Source organism: Hyperolius riggenbachi, chromosome 6, assembly GCF_040937935.1.
Source record: "Hyperolius riggenbachi isolate aHypRig1 chromosome 6, aHypRig1.pri, whole genome shotgun sequence".
In the NCBI taxonomy this organism is placed as follows: domain Eukaryota; kingdom Metazoa; phylum Chordata; class Amphibia; order Anura; family Hyperoliidae; genus Hyperolius; species Hyperolius riggenbachi.
In genome coordinates, this window is record NC_090651.1 from 55,484,685 (window position 1) to 55,503,858 (window position 19,174).

A 19,174-nucleotide genomic window follows, 5' to 3' on the forward strand; every position below is an offset into this window, starting at 1 on the left:
ATCAGTTTTTCACCTCAGATGTCCTTTAATATTTAAATACAAAATAAGATATCAGGTAGTACTATTTAGGAGAAGAATTATAGATGTAATGGTCTAGCTCATCACTTTTATTTCAGTTTTGCTTTAAAAGTGCAACTGAGCCTAGAGGAATTTAGAGCCAATTCATTTTTCAGTGTCATTTCCCTACTTAAATATGGCTTCAAAAGACAAAAACCAGGAACATGATGTGAAGTAGAGGTGTGTGCAGGGAAAATATCTCTGCCCATCTCCTTATGAGTCATCCTGCCCCATCCCATCCCTGAGGTTGGGGATAGAGCCGTAAAGAATGAGGATAGGTGGATATTGCGTCCCTGCTATACTGCTGATCTGCACACTTCTCGCTAGAGATCATCAGAGATGCTAATATTTCTGACCTGAATGCAAATGTAATGCTGATACTGCATAAACCTCATACAGGGAAACTCTCATTTTTCACAGGTGTACAAAATAAGAAGCAATTGTTACTTTGCAGCCTATTACTCCTGCAGGAACAGCAAAGTATGTGGGCTGTCTGTAATGAAAAATAGTGCAGCACAGAGTATAGATTCCAGACTGGAAAAGTTAGGCATCCTGCGCTTAGTCGTTTCTAGAAATAAATAGCACCTTGCAAATATCAGTGAAAATCACATTTGTTATAATGTTAAATTGCAAAAAAGTTTTTGAGCAGCACTTAAGATCCCCTTCACTGAGGCACATTTTTACAAAGTATATAATGATGGTAGCCACCGTATGCGTCTCACTATGGGTTTTCTAACCGGTTCTGGAGGCGCTCTGTTGAAATCTACGCATTTTGCCAGTGCATAGATCATCCTAACTCCCTGCTTCACTCAGCTGTGTGAACCGATAACAGTGATCACAGTGTAAAAATAGAAATCGGCTCCAATTCTTGTGTACCCGAGGTGAATAAAATGTGTTTATATATCATGGTCCATGTTCTGGAGACTCTTCAGACCCCTCCAGGCTACTTTCATCTGGCCTCCTGTCCATCCCACTGTTGTATGCCCTATTCCTGGCTGGGACCAAATCTTTGCCCGGCACATGCGCAGTACGCTCTGTATCGTCCTCCTACACAGCTGTGGCCGACAGCTTCCTGGGCATGCGCAGGTCAGCTGTGTGGGAGTGAGTACAGAGAGGGCATGTGTATGGAAGGGCATGCACTCTGAGGAATCGACCGGAGGATGAAACAGTGCAAAGACAGAGGGATGACTGGATGAAGAAAGAAGCCGGAGGGTTCTGGAGAGTCTCAAAGACTGAATCGATCAAAAAGGGCACTGGATATTTTGTTTACAGGTTGTAATGCAAATTACGGCTATGGCGACGCTCAGAAGGTAATTTGGATGCCGGCAAAAGACGAAGCTCATATTACAAAAAATCCAGTGCAATACAGCCACCGGAAATAGCTGGCAGCCAAATTGCATCTTAGCTCTGAGTCCAGGGTGGCCTGGAGGGGGGTGGGGTAGTCATGAACGCTGCCGGGAAATTTCCTATAGCAGGGTGAGATGTTTTTTCGGCTTCACCCTGCGCCCAAATTTCCCAGTGCCCTTTTTAGCATGTATGCCTCTAAGACACTGACGTACATATAAACACTTTATATGCACTTCAGGACATCCAAGGTGTGCACAGCATATTAAGCTTTACCTACCTGGGGCTTCTTCCAGCCCCTAGAAGTCTATCTGGTCCAACACTGCAGTTTCGCTGCCCTCCAGTTATCCCATCCATAATGATGACTTCTGCGCATGTGCGGACATGCCTTGCAACTGTGCTCCTGTGGCCAGAAGCATCCTGCCCATGCTCATTAGCACAGCACATGTGCAGAACGCTCCTGACCACAGAATCACCATTGCAAGATGCTTGTGCAGAAGCAGCCAACCCAGGTTGGCAATCATTATAGAGGGGACAGCAAGAACGGACTGGAGAACAGCAGCGAGGGACCACCCAGACTTCAAGGAGCTTAATATGCTGTGTTCACCTCGGATGTCCTTTAAGGGGCCAAACATGTGCCGTCTGTAAAAGGTTACACTCTTAATTTTTTATTGTTGACTTGCTTTGCGGCTGTGGTCATTGCGGAACATTACACTTGTGTTATGGATTGCAGGATGTTATTGTGTTGTCGCGGCTCTTGTCTCTTCACCTGCTGCCAATGTTGTGTTTGTCTCCGCAGGTGGCAGCGGCATTAAATTAATCATGGAGTACCTTCCATCTGGAAGCCTGAAGGAGTATTTGCCGAGGAATGTAAACAAGATAAATCTCAAGCAGCAGTTGCAGTACGCCATTCAGATCGCCCAGGTACAGCAGTCCGTGTCACGCTTCAGTGTGCACCAGTGTGCTGTCACATGTCTGACATTACCAGTATTAGAGCAGAGCTGAGGTTTCGCCACCAAGGGTGATGTATGAAAGCGTTCAACTTCACACATAAAGTGTATGGACAGATCCCAATCCTGCTCTAACAACTCTTCCACCTGCAAAATGTCATTTCACGTAGAAAAAAACAAAAGATCTGATGATCATTTTTAATGGCAGAGCTACAGCGAAAGTTCAGCTAAGCTAAAACCCAATATATAAACAGATTATTGGCCAACGCAATTTTTCATGATTGTTTCAGGGAATAGACATATGATTAATATGGTGGGTAGGGTTAGGTGCATTGGCTGTGGAGAGGAAGGGGAGCTGTTAAGGTGACCATACTTCAGGAAACTTGGCGGCCGATCGACCATCCGATTCTGAATTGGTGCCGCCAAGAGCATACCCGATCGACGATGCTATCAATTTCAGGTAGAATTTGTTTGCATGGATCGATTGGACATACTGCAAGATGTAGGGCTGACATGTTCAATCGGGTGCGCGTTGGTAAAGGTGTGTGATATCGGGGCGAGTGACGGAACTGCCGGCGCTGTCTCCAATCAACCCCCCGTGTTTAATGTGTGCCCCGTGCAGCATACTTTAGCTGTCGGTGTCCGCCACTGGCTCCGTACACACACCACACACACGTTATGCCGGCAACCAAGTGGGGAAGCTTGTATGTGTGCGGAGCCGGGGGCGGACACCGACAGCTAAAGAAAACTACATGGGGAGGGGGGGCGGGCTCTTGGGGTTGGGAGGGGTACCGACACAAATTTTACATTAGGGGGACAGCACCAGGGGTGGCAGATGCGGCATCACAAGGCTGATTTCCGACAGATTTTATGGTGAAATCTATCAGAAATTGGCCAGCAGTGTATGGGCAGGCAACAGATCTCTCTCCGATCAGAGAGAGATCTGTCTCTCGGTCGATCTGCCCATATATCGACTGATGTATGGATACCTTTGCTTTCAGGGAGAAAGCAGCCACTCAGGACATTGCAGCACGGCTGGCTGGTGACCAGCAGAGGTAGGACTGGTGCAAAAGATGCACAATGTTGGTAAATACATGAGACTTGTCAACTGAAACAAGATCATGTTTATTAAAATACCCCTAAACCAGGGTAAGATCTATTACCTGACGCTCCTGGTGGGGTAGCTTACCTTTGTAGAAGTGTCCTGGTAATGCTCGATGTCCCATGGGCCTGCCCGGTTCTTGTAGCCCCCTGTGCCTCTTGGTAGTTCCTTTGAGCAGTACAGCTATTGTGCAGTGCGCAAGAGCAAGTTTTGAGCTGTGCCTGTGCAGTGAAAGAAAGTGCTGGTGGCTGAGCGCTTATTTCCTCTGTGCTTGCGTAGTTTGGAAATGGTGGCTGCGCAGTTCTGATTTGCACAGTTGATAGGAAGAGCTTCTGGATTTTCATATTTGACTGGAGGATTCCATTGAATATGAAGATGACCAGTAAACGGGGAGGGGGAGGGGATCCGGAGGACAAGGAGCAGCACCAGGACAATTCTACAAAGGTGATCTAGCCCATGAGCTCGACTCATTTTTCCCCCAATTCAGGCTGTCTAATGTCTGTATGGCGCATTAAACTGGTTATTCACATTTTTTTTCCATCTGATTACTTTGAATCTGCCTGGGATCTGTCAGCATGCCTAACCAATAAACGTTCCATTGATTTCACGGAGTTTATTGATCAAAAGGGTGATCAGTAATGGTGGAACATATCTGTGAAGGGTGGTGGATGGGCTACCACTTAGGCAGTACAACACTTAAAGTAAACCAGAGATGAAAATAAACAATTGGATCTGTCCTTCTACTCCTAAAAATGACTCTTTTAGATATCTCAAGGTTTTATTTTTATGCATAACCATTTACAAAGCAGATTTAATGTTTCATAGTCTCTGCTCAATTGCAGTGTCCCAAGAGTCCCAGAGTGAAAACACATGAACTGACTTTATCTTTTCTTCTCACAGTAAAAAGTCCAGGTATTTGCTTAGGAAAGTGTTTTATAGCTGCAATTTGTTATCAGTGAGCCGACTGAAGAAAAACTGTCAGTTCCATAGCTAATTATAAACCCTTTCAGGCAGGGAAAAAAAGAAAAGGAGCACAGCATAGGTGTCTGTATGCTTGCCACTGTATATACACATGTCTATCATTATGTCACATGTCATCTCTGGTATACTTTAAAGGACAACTGAAGTGAGAGGTATATGGAGGCTGTCATATGTATTTCCTTTTAAACAATACCAGTTGCCTGGCAGCCCTGCTGGTCTATTTGGCTGCTGAAGAGTCTGAATTACACCAGGAACAAGCATGCAGCTAATCTTGTCATATCTGACAATAATGTCAGAAACACCTGATGTGCTGCATGCTTGTTCAGGGTCTATGGCTAAAAGTATTAGAGGCAGAGGATCAGCAGGAGAGCCAGGCAACTGGTATTGCTTAAAAGGAAATAAATATGTCACCCTCCATATACCTCTCACTTCAGTTGTGCTTTAAGCTTTTACTGAAGTGTAATGGAGATGGGCTGTTATGGTGCTGTATATGGTTGGCCTTGACCTGGGAATCCTCAGAGCTATGAAAGGTTTGCCATGAAAGGTTTGTATTATTGTTGGCCAATAGTGATGTAGGCAAACAGCTTGCCTGCACAACAGTTATGGCCCTGTACTACTTCCGGGTCGCTGTCTCTCAGTAGTTCACATGCCCTGGCCTGGATGCGTTTAGTAGTATGCATGCCCTGGCCTGGTGATGCGTGTCCTTGAATGCGCGCCTGTGGCCAGGCATGCTTGGTGACCTCATACACATGCGCAAAGCATGCCCGGCCACAGCTGCACAATCAAGGGCACGCATCACTGGGCCAGGGCATGCCTACTACTAAGAGACAGCGACCCGGAAGTAGTACAGGGCCATAGCTGTTCGCAGGCGAGCTGTTCGCCTACATCACTATTGGCCAGTCAGCGATGATCCTCTGCATGGAACAAGACCGAGAATTCTCTTCACTGACTGACATTTATTTAAATATTTAAGTAGTGCTGACATATTATGCAGCACTGTACAGAGTATATTGTCTTGTCACTAACTGTCCCTCAGAGGGGCTCACAATCTAGTCCCTTACATAGTCTTATGTCTATGTATGTATTGTGTAGAGCATGTATCATAGTCTAGGGCCAATTTAGGGGGAAGCCAATTAACTTATCTGTATGGTTTTGGGATGTGTGAGGAAACCGGAGTGCCCGGCGGAAACCCACACAGACACGGAGAGAACATACAAACTCCTTGTAGATGTTGACCTGGCTGGGATTCGAACCGAGGCGAGAGCGCTAACCGTGCTGCCCATGTATGTTTGTGTGTTTGATCATGTGATGTCTCACACTCTCCCCCCTCTTGTGCTGCTCAGGGAATGGAATATCTGGGGTCCCGGCAATACGTCCACCGAGATCTGGCTGCAAGAAACGTGCTGGTGGAAAATGAGCATCGAGTGAAAATAGGAGATTTTGGATTGACCAAAGCCATCGAGACAGACAAGGAGTATTACACCGTGAAAGACGACCTGGACAGCCCAGTGTTCTGGTAACAATTTATCCTTTCCCATTATCGCGTACAAACTTGTCAAACATGAAGGGATCTGCAGGAACACATCTCATTCATGATTATTAATTAGGCCCCGTTCACACTTGCGTTTTGGCATGCAAACAGTCCGGATCGGATCAGGACCTGATCCGGATCGGATCAGGACCTGATCCGGATCGGAACTGGATCAGGACCTGATCCGGATCCGGTCCGTATGCATCAGGCTGCCATCCGGATCCGTGGGGTAAAAAATAAACAAAATTACCATAAAATTGTTGGGGTCTGCAGAAGGTGCACCTGGTGCACTTGTAGAATCCGGTCCTCCGCTGTAGGCCTCACCTCCACCTCCGACATACTGCCAAACCACTCTAGCACGTGTGGCACTGCTGCTCCACTCCAGATATGCTGGGCCCATGTGTCCCCATCCGAAATGGCCGCTATAAATACGCATAAGAAGTGGGGTAGAACGTCCAGTGTTTGTCTCCAGTGTGTTCTGTGCTTTCAGTTCCCCATTGGTTTCTATATCCGGATGGTGCAGTCAGGCTCCGGTCCGGGTGCGTGGGCCGGATGATCCGGACCCAAAAAATAGCGCATGTTGGAAAAGCCTCCGGAGTCCGGCTCCGTACTGTACGGAACGGACGCGTGTGAACGTCCACATAGCCTTTGCATTGCTATGCCCGGCGAATCCGGACAGGGAACGCTAATGTAAACCGGGCCTTAGGTTTTATATAGCGCTGACATTTTCCCCAGTGCTGTACAGCTTATAGTTTTGTCACTTAAAGTGTTCCAGAAACCATCTGTAATAAGTTTTATACATACCTGGGCTTCCCCCTGCCCCATGACGTCCTCAGCTTTCCGGATCGCGGACCGGGTTCCGTAACTTCGACTAGCCGACATTACAGGACCCTGGAGCAGAAGGCTGAGGACGGCAGCGTGGGCGTGATCCATGTGCATGGGGCTGGAGGAAGCCCCAGGTATGTATAAAACATTTATTACAGATCATCTCTGGTTTCCTTTAACTATCCCTCAGAGCGGCTCCCAGAGCGGCTCCCAATCTAATCCTGTGTATATGTACGCTGCCAGTGAGCTGGGCACATGGTGAGCTGAATGACTGCTTACCGTGCTGCCGCTCAAATCCATGGTGGTGTGAAATACGGTTTCCTCTCTGAGACGTTGCAGCTTGGAGGGAGATGTAATTTGGGGTCTGGCGATCATCGCTGGAGCCCTGAATTACCCTTACGCTCCTCGCGTAGTTTAACATTACTGCTATGGGACGTCTAGTTTTCAGCATTGTGCATTGAAACCACCTGCTTTGTCTAATCCTACCATAGTCATATGTCCATTGTAGTCTAAGGCAAGTTTTAGAACGGGGGAAGCCAATCAACTAACTTACTTGTATGTTTTTGAGATGAGAGCAGAAACTGGTTTGCCTGGAGGAAACCCACACATGGGGAGAACATACAAACTCCTTGCAGATAGTGTCACAGCTGGGTTTCAAACTGGGCGAGCCACGTGCTGCAAGGCGAGAGTGCTGTGTACACTGTAAATATAGTGGCTAACTACAAGTTCCCACATGTCTATACACATTCTCTTATTATTTGCCAACGTGTTTGTGCCATACCTGGGCCGGTCATCATGTATGCTGGCATCTCCGACAATGGGCTCTATTCATAAAAAAGTTGTGGCGAAAAAACTCCTGGAGGGAAAATACCGCAGCGGTATTTTAGACTTCTGGGTGGTCATTCAAAAAAATGTTGCCAGCTGCGATGTAAGTGCGGAGATCTCCCGCTGAAGGCTGGCGGTAAGCTGTCGGAAGACATGCGGAAACACTTCAGCCGGCAGAGTCCCTCCGTGCACTACTCTCTCTGGGAGGTGTGTCCCATTCACTTGTATGTAATCCGCAGGTTTCGAGGAAGCGGTATTTCCCATCCACATACAGCTTCCTCTAATCTTTATGAATGGCCATTTTGTTACTTTTTCCCAGAACGTCTCAGGACAGCAACCCTGAGACTTGTCTCCATCCACTACACACTGGACAGGAACTAGATAAAAAGATTTGCATAATTGGTTAGGTAGCAGAACATATATAAACCCTCTCATGTCCTTACCCCCTCAGTTGTCTTCCTGTCCAGCAGGATGCTAGATGTGAGGGGAGTGCTGGCCACCCATGCTAGTTGCAGGAGCCGCGGCTTGGATGATCCCCTGGGTCTGCGAAGGCTAGTTGTCCGGGCGCGGGATCATGCAGCACGCTCTGCCTCCCCTGAGTGAACTGAGCGTAATGCGGAAGAGGATCGAGCGCTCAGGAAGTCCCGCCCACCTGTCATGTGACCGGCGCCGCAAGTGACCTGACGCCAGAAGCAGGAAGTTCCTGGCCGGCGTGCGCTCCACGGAGAACGATGCTGCATGGAGTCAGCAGGTGCTGACTAGACGGCAGAAGCGATGGGGGAAGCGCTTCTGGGAGCAGTAGTTCGTTTAAGGTATGGAGCCATTTCCTGTGGGAAAGGGGCGGGCAAAATTGTTAAGAGCTATTTAAGCTGGGCTATGGTCACCATTTGGCTGTTGGTGACCATGGAGGCTGCCGCTGGATCTTCCTCCCAGGGCTCTGTGGAGTCAAGCTCCGTTCCCTCTCTGGTATGTGCATTAGTTATTGCTACATATCTTGTAAGAGAGGTTTATTAGGCTTCTTTGTGCTAATGGCTGGTATTTGTTTGTTGTTTCAGCCAAAAATGGATAAATCAGACTCTAAAGCTGAATCCAAGTCTGGATCAAGACAAGAAAGAGCTGAGAAGCCTGATAAGCCTGACAAATCTGTACCTCATTCAGGTTCAAAATCTGCGCATAAAACCCCTAAGAAATGTGCTATATGTGGGAATAAAATGTCCTCATCATCTAAGATACTATGTCAGGACTGAACACAGAAGGTGGTCAGAGATGAAACACCTACTATGATGGAAGAGTTAAAGGGTTGGATTAGGTCTGAGATTTCCTCTGCAGTGCAGACGATTAAGACACCTGAGACTACAGTTAATGTTGTTCCTACCCCTTCTCCTGCTATACACCCTGCACCTCCTTCAGACTTGCCAGGTCCATCAGGTTCAGGTTCAGTTTTAGTAGATGACCCTAATCTAAAGAGGAAAAGGAGAATAGATGATTCAGAAGAATCAGATATGTCAGAAGGGGAGTTGGAAATTTCCTCTCTTGAAGAAATTCCATCAGAAACTGAAAAGTCTACTGATAAATCGGTTAAAAATAAGAAGTTTGCTTTTTCCACTGACTTTATGAAGGAGTTGTTAGAAGCTATGCACCAGGCTATGGGGATTACCACGGAACAAAGAACTTTGTCTCCGCTTGTCCAGATGTATGAAACTCTGTCTGACCCTCAAACTGCTTTTATACCAGTACATAGTAGTCTTAAGGGAATTATCAAAAAAGAATGGGATAATCCTGATAAGAGAGCTTTTGGCCAAAATCCTTGAATAAGAGGTATCCTTATAGTCCAGAAGACCAAAAGTTTTGGGGGGCTTCACCTAAGCTAGACCCATCCTTATCCAAGGTGTCCAGGAGGTCAGATCTTCAATTTGAAGACTTTGGAAGTCTTAAAGACCCGATAGACAAGAAGATGGATAACATCTTGAGAAGGGCCTGGGAAGCAGCATCCCTGAACTTCAAGCCTTCTGTTGCCTCTACAGCAGTAGCGAGATCATTAAAGCTGTGGCTAATTGAGGTACAATCCCAGATTGCTTCAGGGACGTCTAGGGAAGAAATTCTGAACTTTTTTCCAAAGATCTTACATGCAACTAATTATTTGATGCAGCAGATGATTCTGTTAGGCTTACAGCAAGAACTACCGCCCTGGTTAACTCGGCCAGAAGAGGAATCTGGGTGAAAACCTGGCAAGGAGATACGTCATCTAAGTCTAAGTTATGCAGTATTCCATGTGAAGGGGGCTTGCTGTTCGGGTCTAAGTTGGAAGAGACCCTGGAAAGATCAGCAGATAAGAAGAAAAATTTTCCATATAAAAGGAAAATTTTTCGTCCCAATCGTTCCTTTCGTCCCTCAGAAAAGACGGAACAGAATAATAGAGGTTCCCAAAGAAGGAAATGGGTCCCTAACAAGACTCAGAGACCAAGAAATAACCCTCAGTACTCTTCCTCGGTGCAGCAACCAAAGCAATGACGCCAGGATTCCAGTGGGGGGCAGACTAGCGCACTACTACGAACAGTGGCAGACAAAATTCAAGAACAGGTGGCTTTTGAACATTGTTTTAGAGGGATACAGGATAGAATTTGTAGCTCCAACACCCGCCCAATTCTTTATAACCCCCTCCCCAAGACTACCGATTCAGGCCCAAGCTCTCCAAGACGAAATAAACTCCTTGTTAGAAAAGAGGGTCATACGAAGAGTGCCAAGATGTCAAGAAGGACAGGGGTTCTACTCGCCTGTATTCCTCATAAAGAAACCTCAGGGAAGCTTCAGATTCATCTTAAACCTAAAGAAATTGAACAAAGTAGTCAATTACAGAAAGTTTCGGATGGACAATATCCGTTCAGTAGTAAACCTACTGCAGGAAGGAAGCTTCTTGACATCGTTGGATCTCAAAGACGCGTATCTGCACTTGCCTATTCATCTACAATCACAGCAGTTCCTGAGGTTTGCAGTGGAATTACAAGGAGAGGTAAGGCACTTTCAGTTTGTTGCCCTCCCCTTTGGTTTGTCATCTGCTCCGTGGCTTTTTACAAAAGTTATGGCTGAAATCTTAGCAGGCCTTAGACTTCAATCCATCCAAGTTATGTCTTATTTGGATGACCTTCTGATATGGGGCCCTTCAGTGGATATTGTGAGTTCCCAGACGTATATCACTATAGACTTCCTTCAGTCCCTGGGGTGGTTGATTAACTGGGAGAAATCATCCTTATTTCCCCTACAGAAAATGGAATATTTGGGGTTTCTAATTTGTACGACTAGTAAAAGACTTTTCCTGCCTGATAGGAAATCGACATTATTGCTAAAATCTGTTCTCTCTTTTCAGAACCAGAAGGCAATATCACTGAGGAAGGCTATGGCTTTATTGGGGACAATAACCTCTTCATTCCCAGCAGTTCTTTGGGGTCAGCTGCACTCCAGAGTTCTACAGACTTGGATCCTATCCAAATGGGACAAACGCCTCTCCTCTCAGGACAAGAAATTCTTAATTCCATGGAGTGTCAAACAGTCGTTTCTATGGTGGATCGAACCTCACAATCGCCTGGCAGGAAATCTATGGGAGTTTCCAACACAATGTATCATCACAACGGATGCGAGCTCTTGGGGATGGGGTGCTCATCTGGGTTCTCAGACAGCCCAAGGACAATGGTCAAACAGAGTTCGACTTCAGTCTTCAAACAGCAGAGAGTTGCGGGCAGTCTGGGAGGCTCTTCAAGTTTTCAGTGCCCAAATCCTGGAAGAACATGTGACAGTCCGCACAGACAACAGCACGGTGGTGGCCTACATAAACCACCAGGGGGGCACAAGAAGCAGGTTGCTACAACTTCAATCTTCCAGCATGCTGCACTGGGCAGAGAGGAATGTGCAATCATTGAGGGCAGTGCACCTGAAGGGAACCCTGAATTGCTTAGCGGATTATCTGAGCAGACGGAGTCTCTCACAAGACGAGTGGAGTCTCAACGACCAAGTATTTCTACATCTGATAAAGTGGTGGAAGGTACCTCAGGTCGATTTGTTCGCCAGGAGAAACAATGCAAAGTGCCATCTGTTCTGCTCCCTGTGTCCCGAGGACGAGCCGTGGGCTCTGGACGCATTTTCAATCAGCTGGAGTCATCATTTGATGTACATCTTTCCCCCTCTTCATGTAATCTCCAAGGTGGTCAACAAGATTTATCGAGGCAGGGCTCAAGCAATTCTGATTGTCCCATATTGGCCCAAGAGACCTTGGTTTGCGCCGCTACGGCGGTTAGCGTCGGAGCATGTTTTGCTCCCGGATCAATCGGACTTACTGATGCAAGGCCCAGCACGTCATCCCAATCTGAAGCTCCTTCAGCTTTCCGCGTGGAGCCTGAATGGAGTCTATTGAAGAATAAAGGCTTCTCTAATAGACTATCAGAAACGCTTATACAAAGCAGGAAAAAGGTTACACGTCAGATTTACTTTAAAGCGTGGAAAGTTTACAGTAATTGGTGTATTACCAACTCCAGAGATACGGCACAATCAAATTCTGTTTTAGAATTTCTTCAAGACGGTTTTCAGAAGGGTTTAAGCATCAGTACCTTAAAGGTGCAAGTGTCAGCATTGAGTGTTTTCCTTGACAGAAAATTAGCGGAGGAAGAATATGTCATAAGATTCTTTAAAGCACTGAAGAGGCTTCGCCCCGTAGTTCAGAACAGGGTACCTCCTTGGGATCTTAACACAGTCCTCCAGGGTTTATGTGATCCTCCCTTTGAACCTCTGGAAGAGAGTTCAGATAAGCATCTATCTCTTAAAACGGCGTTTCTCTTAGCCATAACATCAGCTAGAAGAGTGGGAGAATTACAGGCTTTGTCTATCTTAGAGCCATACTGTACGATATCAGATGACAGAATTACGCTTAGATTGGATCCGGCTTTTCTACCAAAAGTTGTATCAAAGTTTCACAGGTCTCAAGAAATATTCCTTCCTTCTGCAATACACCATCAAATCAAAAAGAAGAAAGACTGCATCATCTAGACGTCAGACGATGTGTTCTAGAATACTTACAGCGTACTGGTTCTTGGAGACATTCAAATGCCCTGTTAGTATTGTTTGCAGGCAAGTTTCGAGGTAAACAGGCTTCTAAGACAACCATAGCCAGATGGATAAAGCAGGCTATTTCCTTGGCTTATTGTCAACAGGGGAAAGAACTTCCAGCAAGATTGAAGGCTCATTCAACCAGAGCAGTATCAACTTCATGGGCAGAGAGGGCAGGAGCATCAGTTGAGCAAATCTGCAAGGCAGCCACCTGGTCAAGTCACAATACTTTTGTGAGACACTATAGACTTGATGTATTGTCTAGTGCTGATTTAAGTTTCGGCAGAAAAGTGTTACAGGCTGTAGTCCCTCCCTAAATATTATCTTGTATTTCATCTCAGGGTTGCTGTCCTGAGACGTTCTGGGAAAGACCAAAATTACTTACGGTAATTTCTTTTCCAGAAGTCGGAAGGACAGCACCCTTATTGCCCACCGCTGTTTCTTATTAAATTTATTTTGAAGCATCATTATGTGTGGAGTCTTTTTGTACCAACTGAGGGGGTAAGGACATGAGAGGGTTTATATATGTTCTGCTACCTAACCAATTATGCAAATCTTTTTATCTAGTTCCTGTCCAGTGTGTAGTGGATGGAGACAAGTCTCAGGGTTGCTGTCCTTCCGACTTCTGGAAAAGAAATTACCGTAAGTAATTTTGGTCTTTTCTAGATAAATCTAGAAAAACACTGCAGAAGGCGGAAATTTCTCGCTCTGCTGGGGGATTGTAGATTTTCATGCGGGAACAGCTTTTATGAATGCCCCCTTTGCTAAATGGTCGGGAAAGTCAGCCTTCTTGAGCGGAAAACGTGCGGTAAAGTTTTATGAATAGAGCCCAATCTATTCCTGAAACAGCCTTTTCTGGTCACTACTCGATTAATATTTTGATTAAGACTTGAGCAAGAAAACCTTTTTTTTTTAACAAATTTTTGTTAAATTTGTTTCTGTACATTGAATTTTCCATGTATTGTTTTACAAACATCTAAACAGTAGGCAAATGATTGCCACACACTCTGGGCATATAAAACCTTGCTTTATTGAACTGGCACCCAGACAAATGGGTCTGGCAGCTAACTTGCTAGGAAATATAATTGTCTGAAACGTGTCAGTTGCCAGTCCTGTTTGTTTTAGTTCTCAGTTCAATAAAACTATTTTTCATTTGCCCATAAAGTTTTCTGCTGATCATACTGTTGGGTTGTTAGGAAATAGTGGTTTACTTGGATCTGGTAGAGAAGCATTTTTTTTTAGATCTTTATAATGTTGGAACCACACCTAGGATAATTGTCACGAAGTACATCATTACTGATTTGCATATAACCCTTGAGGCGCCTCCTCCCTCTATGCAATCGACTGAACGTAGGTAAGTCTTACCTCAGATTGGAGGTTAAAAAAATTGATTTGACACCAAAGAGGCATTTCACAGGACCTGACGCTTCTAAAGTACAGTGTCTTAAAGGCACTCGAACACCATTTTTTAGCACCCATGGCATCTCAATGGCACATTTAATATGCATGCCAACAATGTGGCTCATTCATAAAAAAAAAACCTTACATTTTTTACTTTTTCTTCTTACATTTAAAAATTTAACAAAGGGTTTTATTAGGCTACATCCCAGGCCTGCCAAGACCCCAGACGTTTCAGGCAAATAAGGACTGATGTAATTATGTGATCACGAGCAATCATTTCAAGCAAGGAAGAGCTTGTTTGTTACTTGTACATGTTAGGAATGTGTGTACAGTGTGTGCTTTTCCTGCCGGTTCACTGTCAGTATTTATAGCTGATGTCTTGTATTCCAGGTATGCTCCAGAGTGTCTGCTGCACTGTAAATTCTACATCGCCTCTGATGTGTGGTCATTCGGGGTCACATTATATGAAATCCTGACCTACTGCAGCTCAGAGCAGAGCCCCATGGCGGTAATGTCCATCTGCACTTCACTCAAGTTTATTGTTTTCCTGAATGGAAGTCAAGCATACATGCTACAGATTCTGTGTCCATGCAAAATAACGATAAAGTCCTTCTTTCTCCTTTAGATGTTTCTAAAAATGATTGGACCAACCCAAGGTCAGATGACGGTGACCCGACTCGTGCGAGTATTGGAAGAGGGAAAGCGCTTGCCGAACCCTGCAAACTGCCCTATCGAGGTACACAGAAAAATTTACTGTTCAGAGGGAGTCTAACCTTTTTGAAACTTTGGCTGTAATATAAAGCTTTGATGCACAGCACGTTACACAGTGGGGCAGTACTTGAGATATTACCCACAATAAAGGATACCTGAGGCAAACATAAATAGTAACCTGAGGCAAACATAAATAGTGTTCTTTTCCTTACCTGGGGCTTCAAGTTGCACACTACTGCGAATGCGCTGCCACCTCCTTGAGCACGCAGAACTATGAGTCTTAAAGAGGAACTCCAGTGAAAATAATGTAGTAAAAAAAGTGCTTCATTTTTTACCATAATTATGTATAAATGATTTAGTCAGTGTTTGCTCATTGTAAAATCTTTCCTCTCCCAGATTCACATTCTGACATGTATTACATGGTGACATTGTTACTGTGGGCAGGTTATGTAGCTGCTCCTAGCTGTTTTGGCTGTTAGAGACAGCTGTAAACAGCTAATTCCTGTCTGTGAACATTGTTACATTGTGGCAGTTTGCCCAGAGTACCGCGGTACTCAGAGCTTCTTGTGGGAGGGGTTTCAGCACAAAATCAGTCATACAGCGCCCCCTGATGGTCTGTTTGTGAAAATCATTATATTTCTCATGTAAAAGGGGGTATCAGCTACTGATTGGGATAAAGTTCAATTCTAGGTTGGAGTTTCTCTTTAAAGTAGTGCGCATGCGCAGAGTGCTTCTAGCCACAGAAGCGCAATCAAGGAAGCACACTGGTGAGTCAGTGCTTGCGCAGCAGTGTGCAGCTTAAAGGACTTACAAGGCGAATAAGGTAAAAAAAAAGGTTAAATACCTATTCTGTTTTATATCTATGAAAAGAAGGTAGGTACCAGATGCTGCTGCGGACAAGCTCAATAGACTGCCCCTATTGATGACTGTGCTCACGTTCAGAACATGTAATCAATCGCCAGTAGAAAAAAGAATGTCTGAGCACCAGCTCATGCTCTTAGGGTAATTTATTATCACCTCTGGTCTCTGACGAAGCGGCAGTTGCCATGAAACGGCTGTAAGTCAGGTATCTCTCCTCTGTAACTTTGCTGGAAGCCTATGATGCCTATGTGACTGCCAATAAATTACCCTAAGAGCATGAGCTGGTGCTCCGACTTTCTTTTTTCTACTGGCGATCTATTCTGTTTTATGACCCTTAGGGGACGCCATCCGCATCTCACCTTTCATTCTGCTGCGTTTCTATTTCAATGTCCAGGCTCGGGGAGGGGGGGTCCCGACCCGATCCGATCCCTCGGGTCGTCCTTAGCTTCCCCACTAAAGATGGCTGCCAAGTCTAGCCGTGGCTGCGCAGTTCTCATAGCCGCAAGTGCGGCTGCGCAGCTCTTCGCTCTCCCCCAGCTCCGACCTCATTACTGGCAGACTCGCGTGTTTTATGTACTTGCTTATCCTCAGACCCTAACGCCAGAGAATACTCTGCTGTATCAATATAAATCAACACATAGATGGCACGGACTACATTCAGTCAGTGCTGAATGGAGATGTGCTTTGACCTCCCTGGCGGTAAGCCCGACAGTGTCTGGCTAGCCGCCGCAGGGAATCGCATCGCCCCGGGAGGATTTTTTAAAAATGTTTTACATACTGTTAAGATAGCACTTTGCTAGCTAACTATGGTGCCCAAGTCTCTCCGATCACCTCCGGTATACATACCCCCCAGGAATCCCGCGATGGCGCAGCCTCCCAATCAGCACCCGGCTTCGCTATGGGGAGGATCAGAACTGCACATGACGATGACGTCATGACCTAGCGACGACGAGTGATGCTAATTGGGAAGCTGTGGCTCTCGCGGGATCGTGGACGGGTGATTGTTGCTGGTGGCGATAAGGGGCGGAGGGGAAATTCAGACCGGTGCCGGGTGACTTGGGCAACATAGCTAGCCTAGTGCTAGCTAACATTAAAAAAAAAAAAAACATTTAATAAAAAAAATCCCTCCCGCGGACGCAGCCACTTAAACTGCATACCGCCAGGGAGGTTAAAGCACACAAATAACTATGCTGTGTTCCTTTTTTTATTTCTCTGCCTGAAAGAGTTAAATATCAGGTATGTAAGTGGCTGACTCAGTCCTGACTCAGACAGGAAGTGACTACAGTGTGACCCTCACTAATAAGAAATTCCCCTTTTTATCTCTTTCTTGCTCTCAGAAGCCATTTTCTGCTGGAAAAGTGTTTTATAGTTGGAATTTCTTATCAGTGAGGTCACACTGTAGTCACTTCCTGTCTGAGTCAGGACTGAGTCAGCCACTTACATAACTGATATTTAACTTTCAGACAGAGGAAGAAGAAAAGGAACACAGCATAGTTATTTGTGTGCTAGGCACTGTACATACACATGTCTATCTCATCATGTCACATGTCACTTCGGGTGTCCTGTAACCACTTGAGGACTCAGCCTTTACCCCCCCTTAAGGACCAGCGTGTTATTTTATGATCTGTGCTGGGTGGGCTCTGCAGCCCCCAGCACAGATCAGGTTGCAGGTAGAGCGATCAGATCGCTCCCCCTTTTTCCCCCCCTATGGGGATGATGTGCAGGGGGGGGTCTGATCGCTCCTGCCTGCCTGGGTGTTGCCGGGGGGGGGGGGGGGGGGCACCTCAAAGCCCCCCTTCCGGCGAAATTCCTCTCCTCCCTCTCACCCCTGGTGATCGGGACTGCACAGGACGCTATCCGTCCTGTGCAGCCTGTCCTCTGTCACATGGCGGCGATCCTCGGCTGCTGATTGGCCGGGGATCGCCGATCTGCCTTATCTGCCTTACGGCGCTGCTGTAGCAGCAGCGCCATTCGATTTAAACAAAGGAGACAAACGTCTCCTGCGTTTAACTTTAGTCTGCGAGCCCGCTCCGTGATCTAACAGGAAACGGCCGCTCGCGCAAGTGGCCTTTCCTGATTAATTAGGGGGGCACCTGGCGACGTAGATGTGCGTCGCTGGTCCTTCAGCTACCACTTTGCCGCCGTACGGTACGAGTGTGCGGTCGGCAAGTGGTTAAAGCACACCTGACCCGAAGATATCTCCGATCTTATTCTTATTATCCTGAACACTGCATTCTGAAACTTCCTTGAGAATTTTTGAAAATCAATAAAAACAGTATAACAAAAAAAAAGCACACCTGACCCGAGGCAAAGCTACCTGAGGTAAGCACAGAGATATGTTTATGCTGGAGCCACACACCATTGCCCATTCCTCTCCTTGTTCCCCCTTGATCTCCAGAATCACCCTTTGACTCCCAATGCCTCTTCTTGCTTCAGTCACTCTCAAGGGGTGGATAGGAGGAAACAGGCCTGCAAGCCGGCCTCTTCCTGTGTGAAAATGTGACTCTAGCCAAAAGTATTTCTGTCCCTACAAACAGGGAACATTATTTACTGATGGATAATTAAAACATAAACCATTGTTTTACAAGTAATCAGATATAGTAAATTACAGCAAATGTGTGAGGATTAGTTTGAGAAAAAGGAAATAATGTGGGGAGAAGGAAGTCTCTGGATCCTGCAGAGGCTTCCCCCATCCTCTTCCACCAAGCCATTCAAGAACAGGGCCCCCTGAAGCACAACTGCATTACAGCGGCTCGCACAGTAGCATGGAGCCGATCAGGCTTGGCTTTCTCCACTGAAGCCTGAGCAGATTCATGCTACGACACATGCTGGAGCTGATTTGGAGAGGAGACGGTGCTGGAACAGCCCAGTGGAGAACTCCGAAGGTGAATACCTATTTGAAACACTTTTTTCTTCCCCTACAGACTTTCTTTAACACTTAAATGCAGGTTCTTCTTTGACAATTTGCACTATAAAACTCCACCCCTTCTCCCAGTAGTCTCTCCCACTAGTTTGTCTTCCTGTCACTGCCGGGGCCTGAAGAGTCTGACAGCATCAGTGCGACAGCAGTCTAGGCACATACCTCCATGTGCTGCTGTATAGAGGTCTACTTAAAGGGGAACTGAAGAGAGAGGTATATGGAGGCTGTCATGTTTATTTCCTTTTAGACAATACCAGTTGCCTGGCAGCCCTGCTGATCCTCTGCCTCTAATACTATTAGCCATAGCCCCTGAACAAGCATGCAGCAGATCAGGTGTTTCAGTGGTTCAGACTTATAAGTCAGATCTGACAAGACTAGCTGCATGCTTGTTTCTGGTTTTAATCAGATACTACTGCAGAGAAATAGACCAGCAGGGCTGCCAGGCAACTGGTATTGATTAAAAGGAAAAAAACATGACAGCCTCCATATACCTCTCTCTTCAGTTCCCCTTTAACCACTTCCCGACCGCCGTATATACAATTGGCGGCCGGGAAGTGGACCCCGCAAGGACC

The 19,174-nt window shown here is 46.1% G+C and overlaps 1 protein-coding gene across 4 annotated transcripts in view; it reads left to right on the forward strand.

Moving 5' to 3' along the window:
- Positions 1 to 19,174, forward strand: part of JAK1 (Janus kinase 1) — a 199,629-nt gene that overhangs the window by 152,049 nt on the left and 28,406 nt on the right. For all 4 annotated transcript variants that reach the window (XM_068239306.1, XM_068239307.1, XM_068239305.1 and 1 more), the window contains 4 exons: positions 2,201 to 2,325; positions 5,778 to 5,950; positions 14,501 to 14,618; positions 14,736 to 14,846. In XM_068239306.1, coding sequence (XP_068095407.1) covers positions 2,201 to 2,325; positions 5,778 to 5,950; positions 14,501 to 14,618; positions 14,736 to 14,846 — 527 coding nt within the window. The remainder of the gene's footprint in view (positions 1 to 2,200; positions 2,326 to 5,777; positions 5,951 to 14,500; positions 14,619 to 14,735; positions 14,847 to 19,174) is intronic.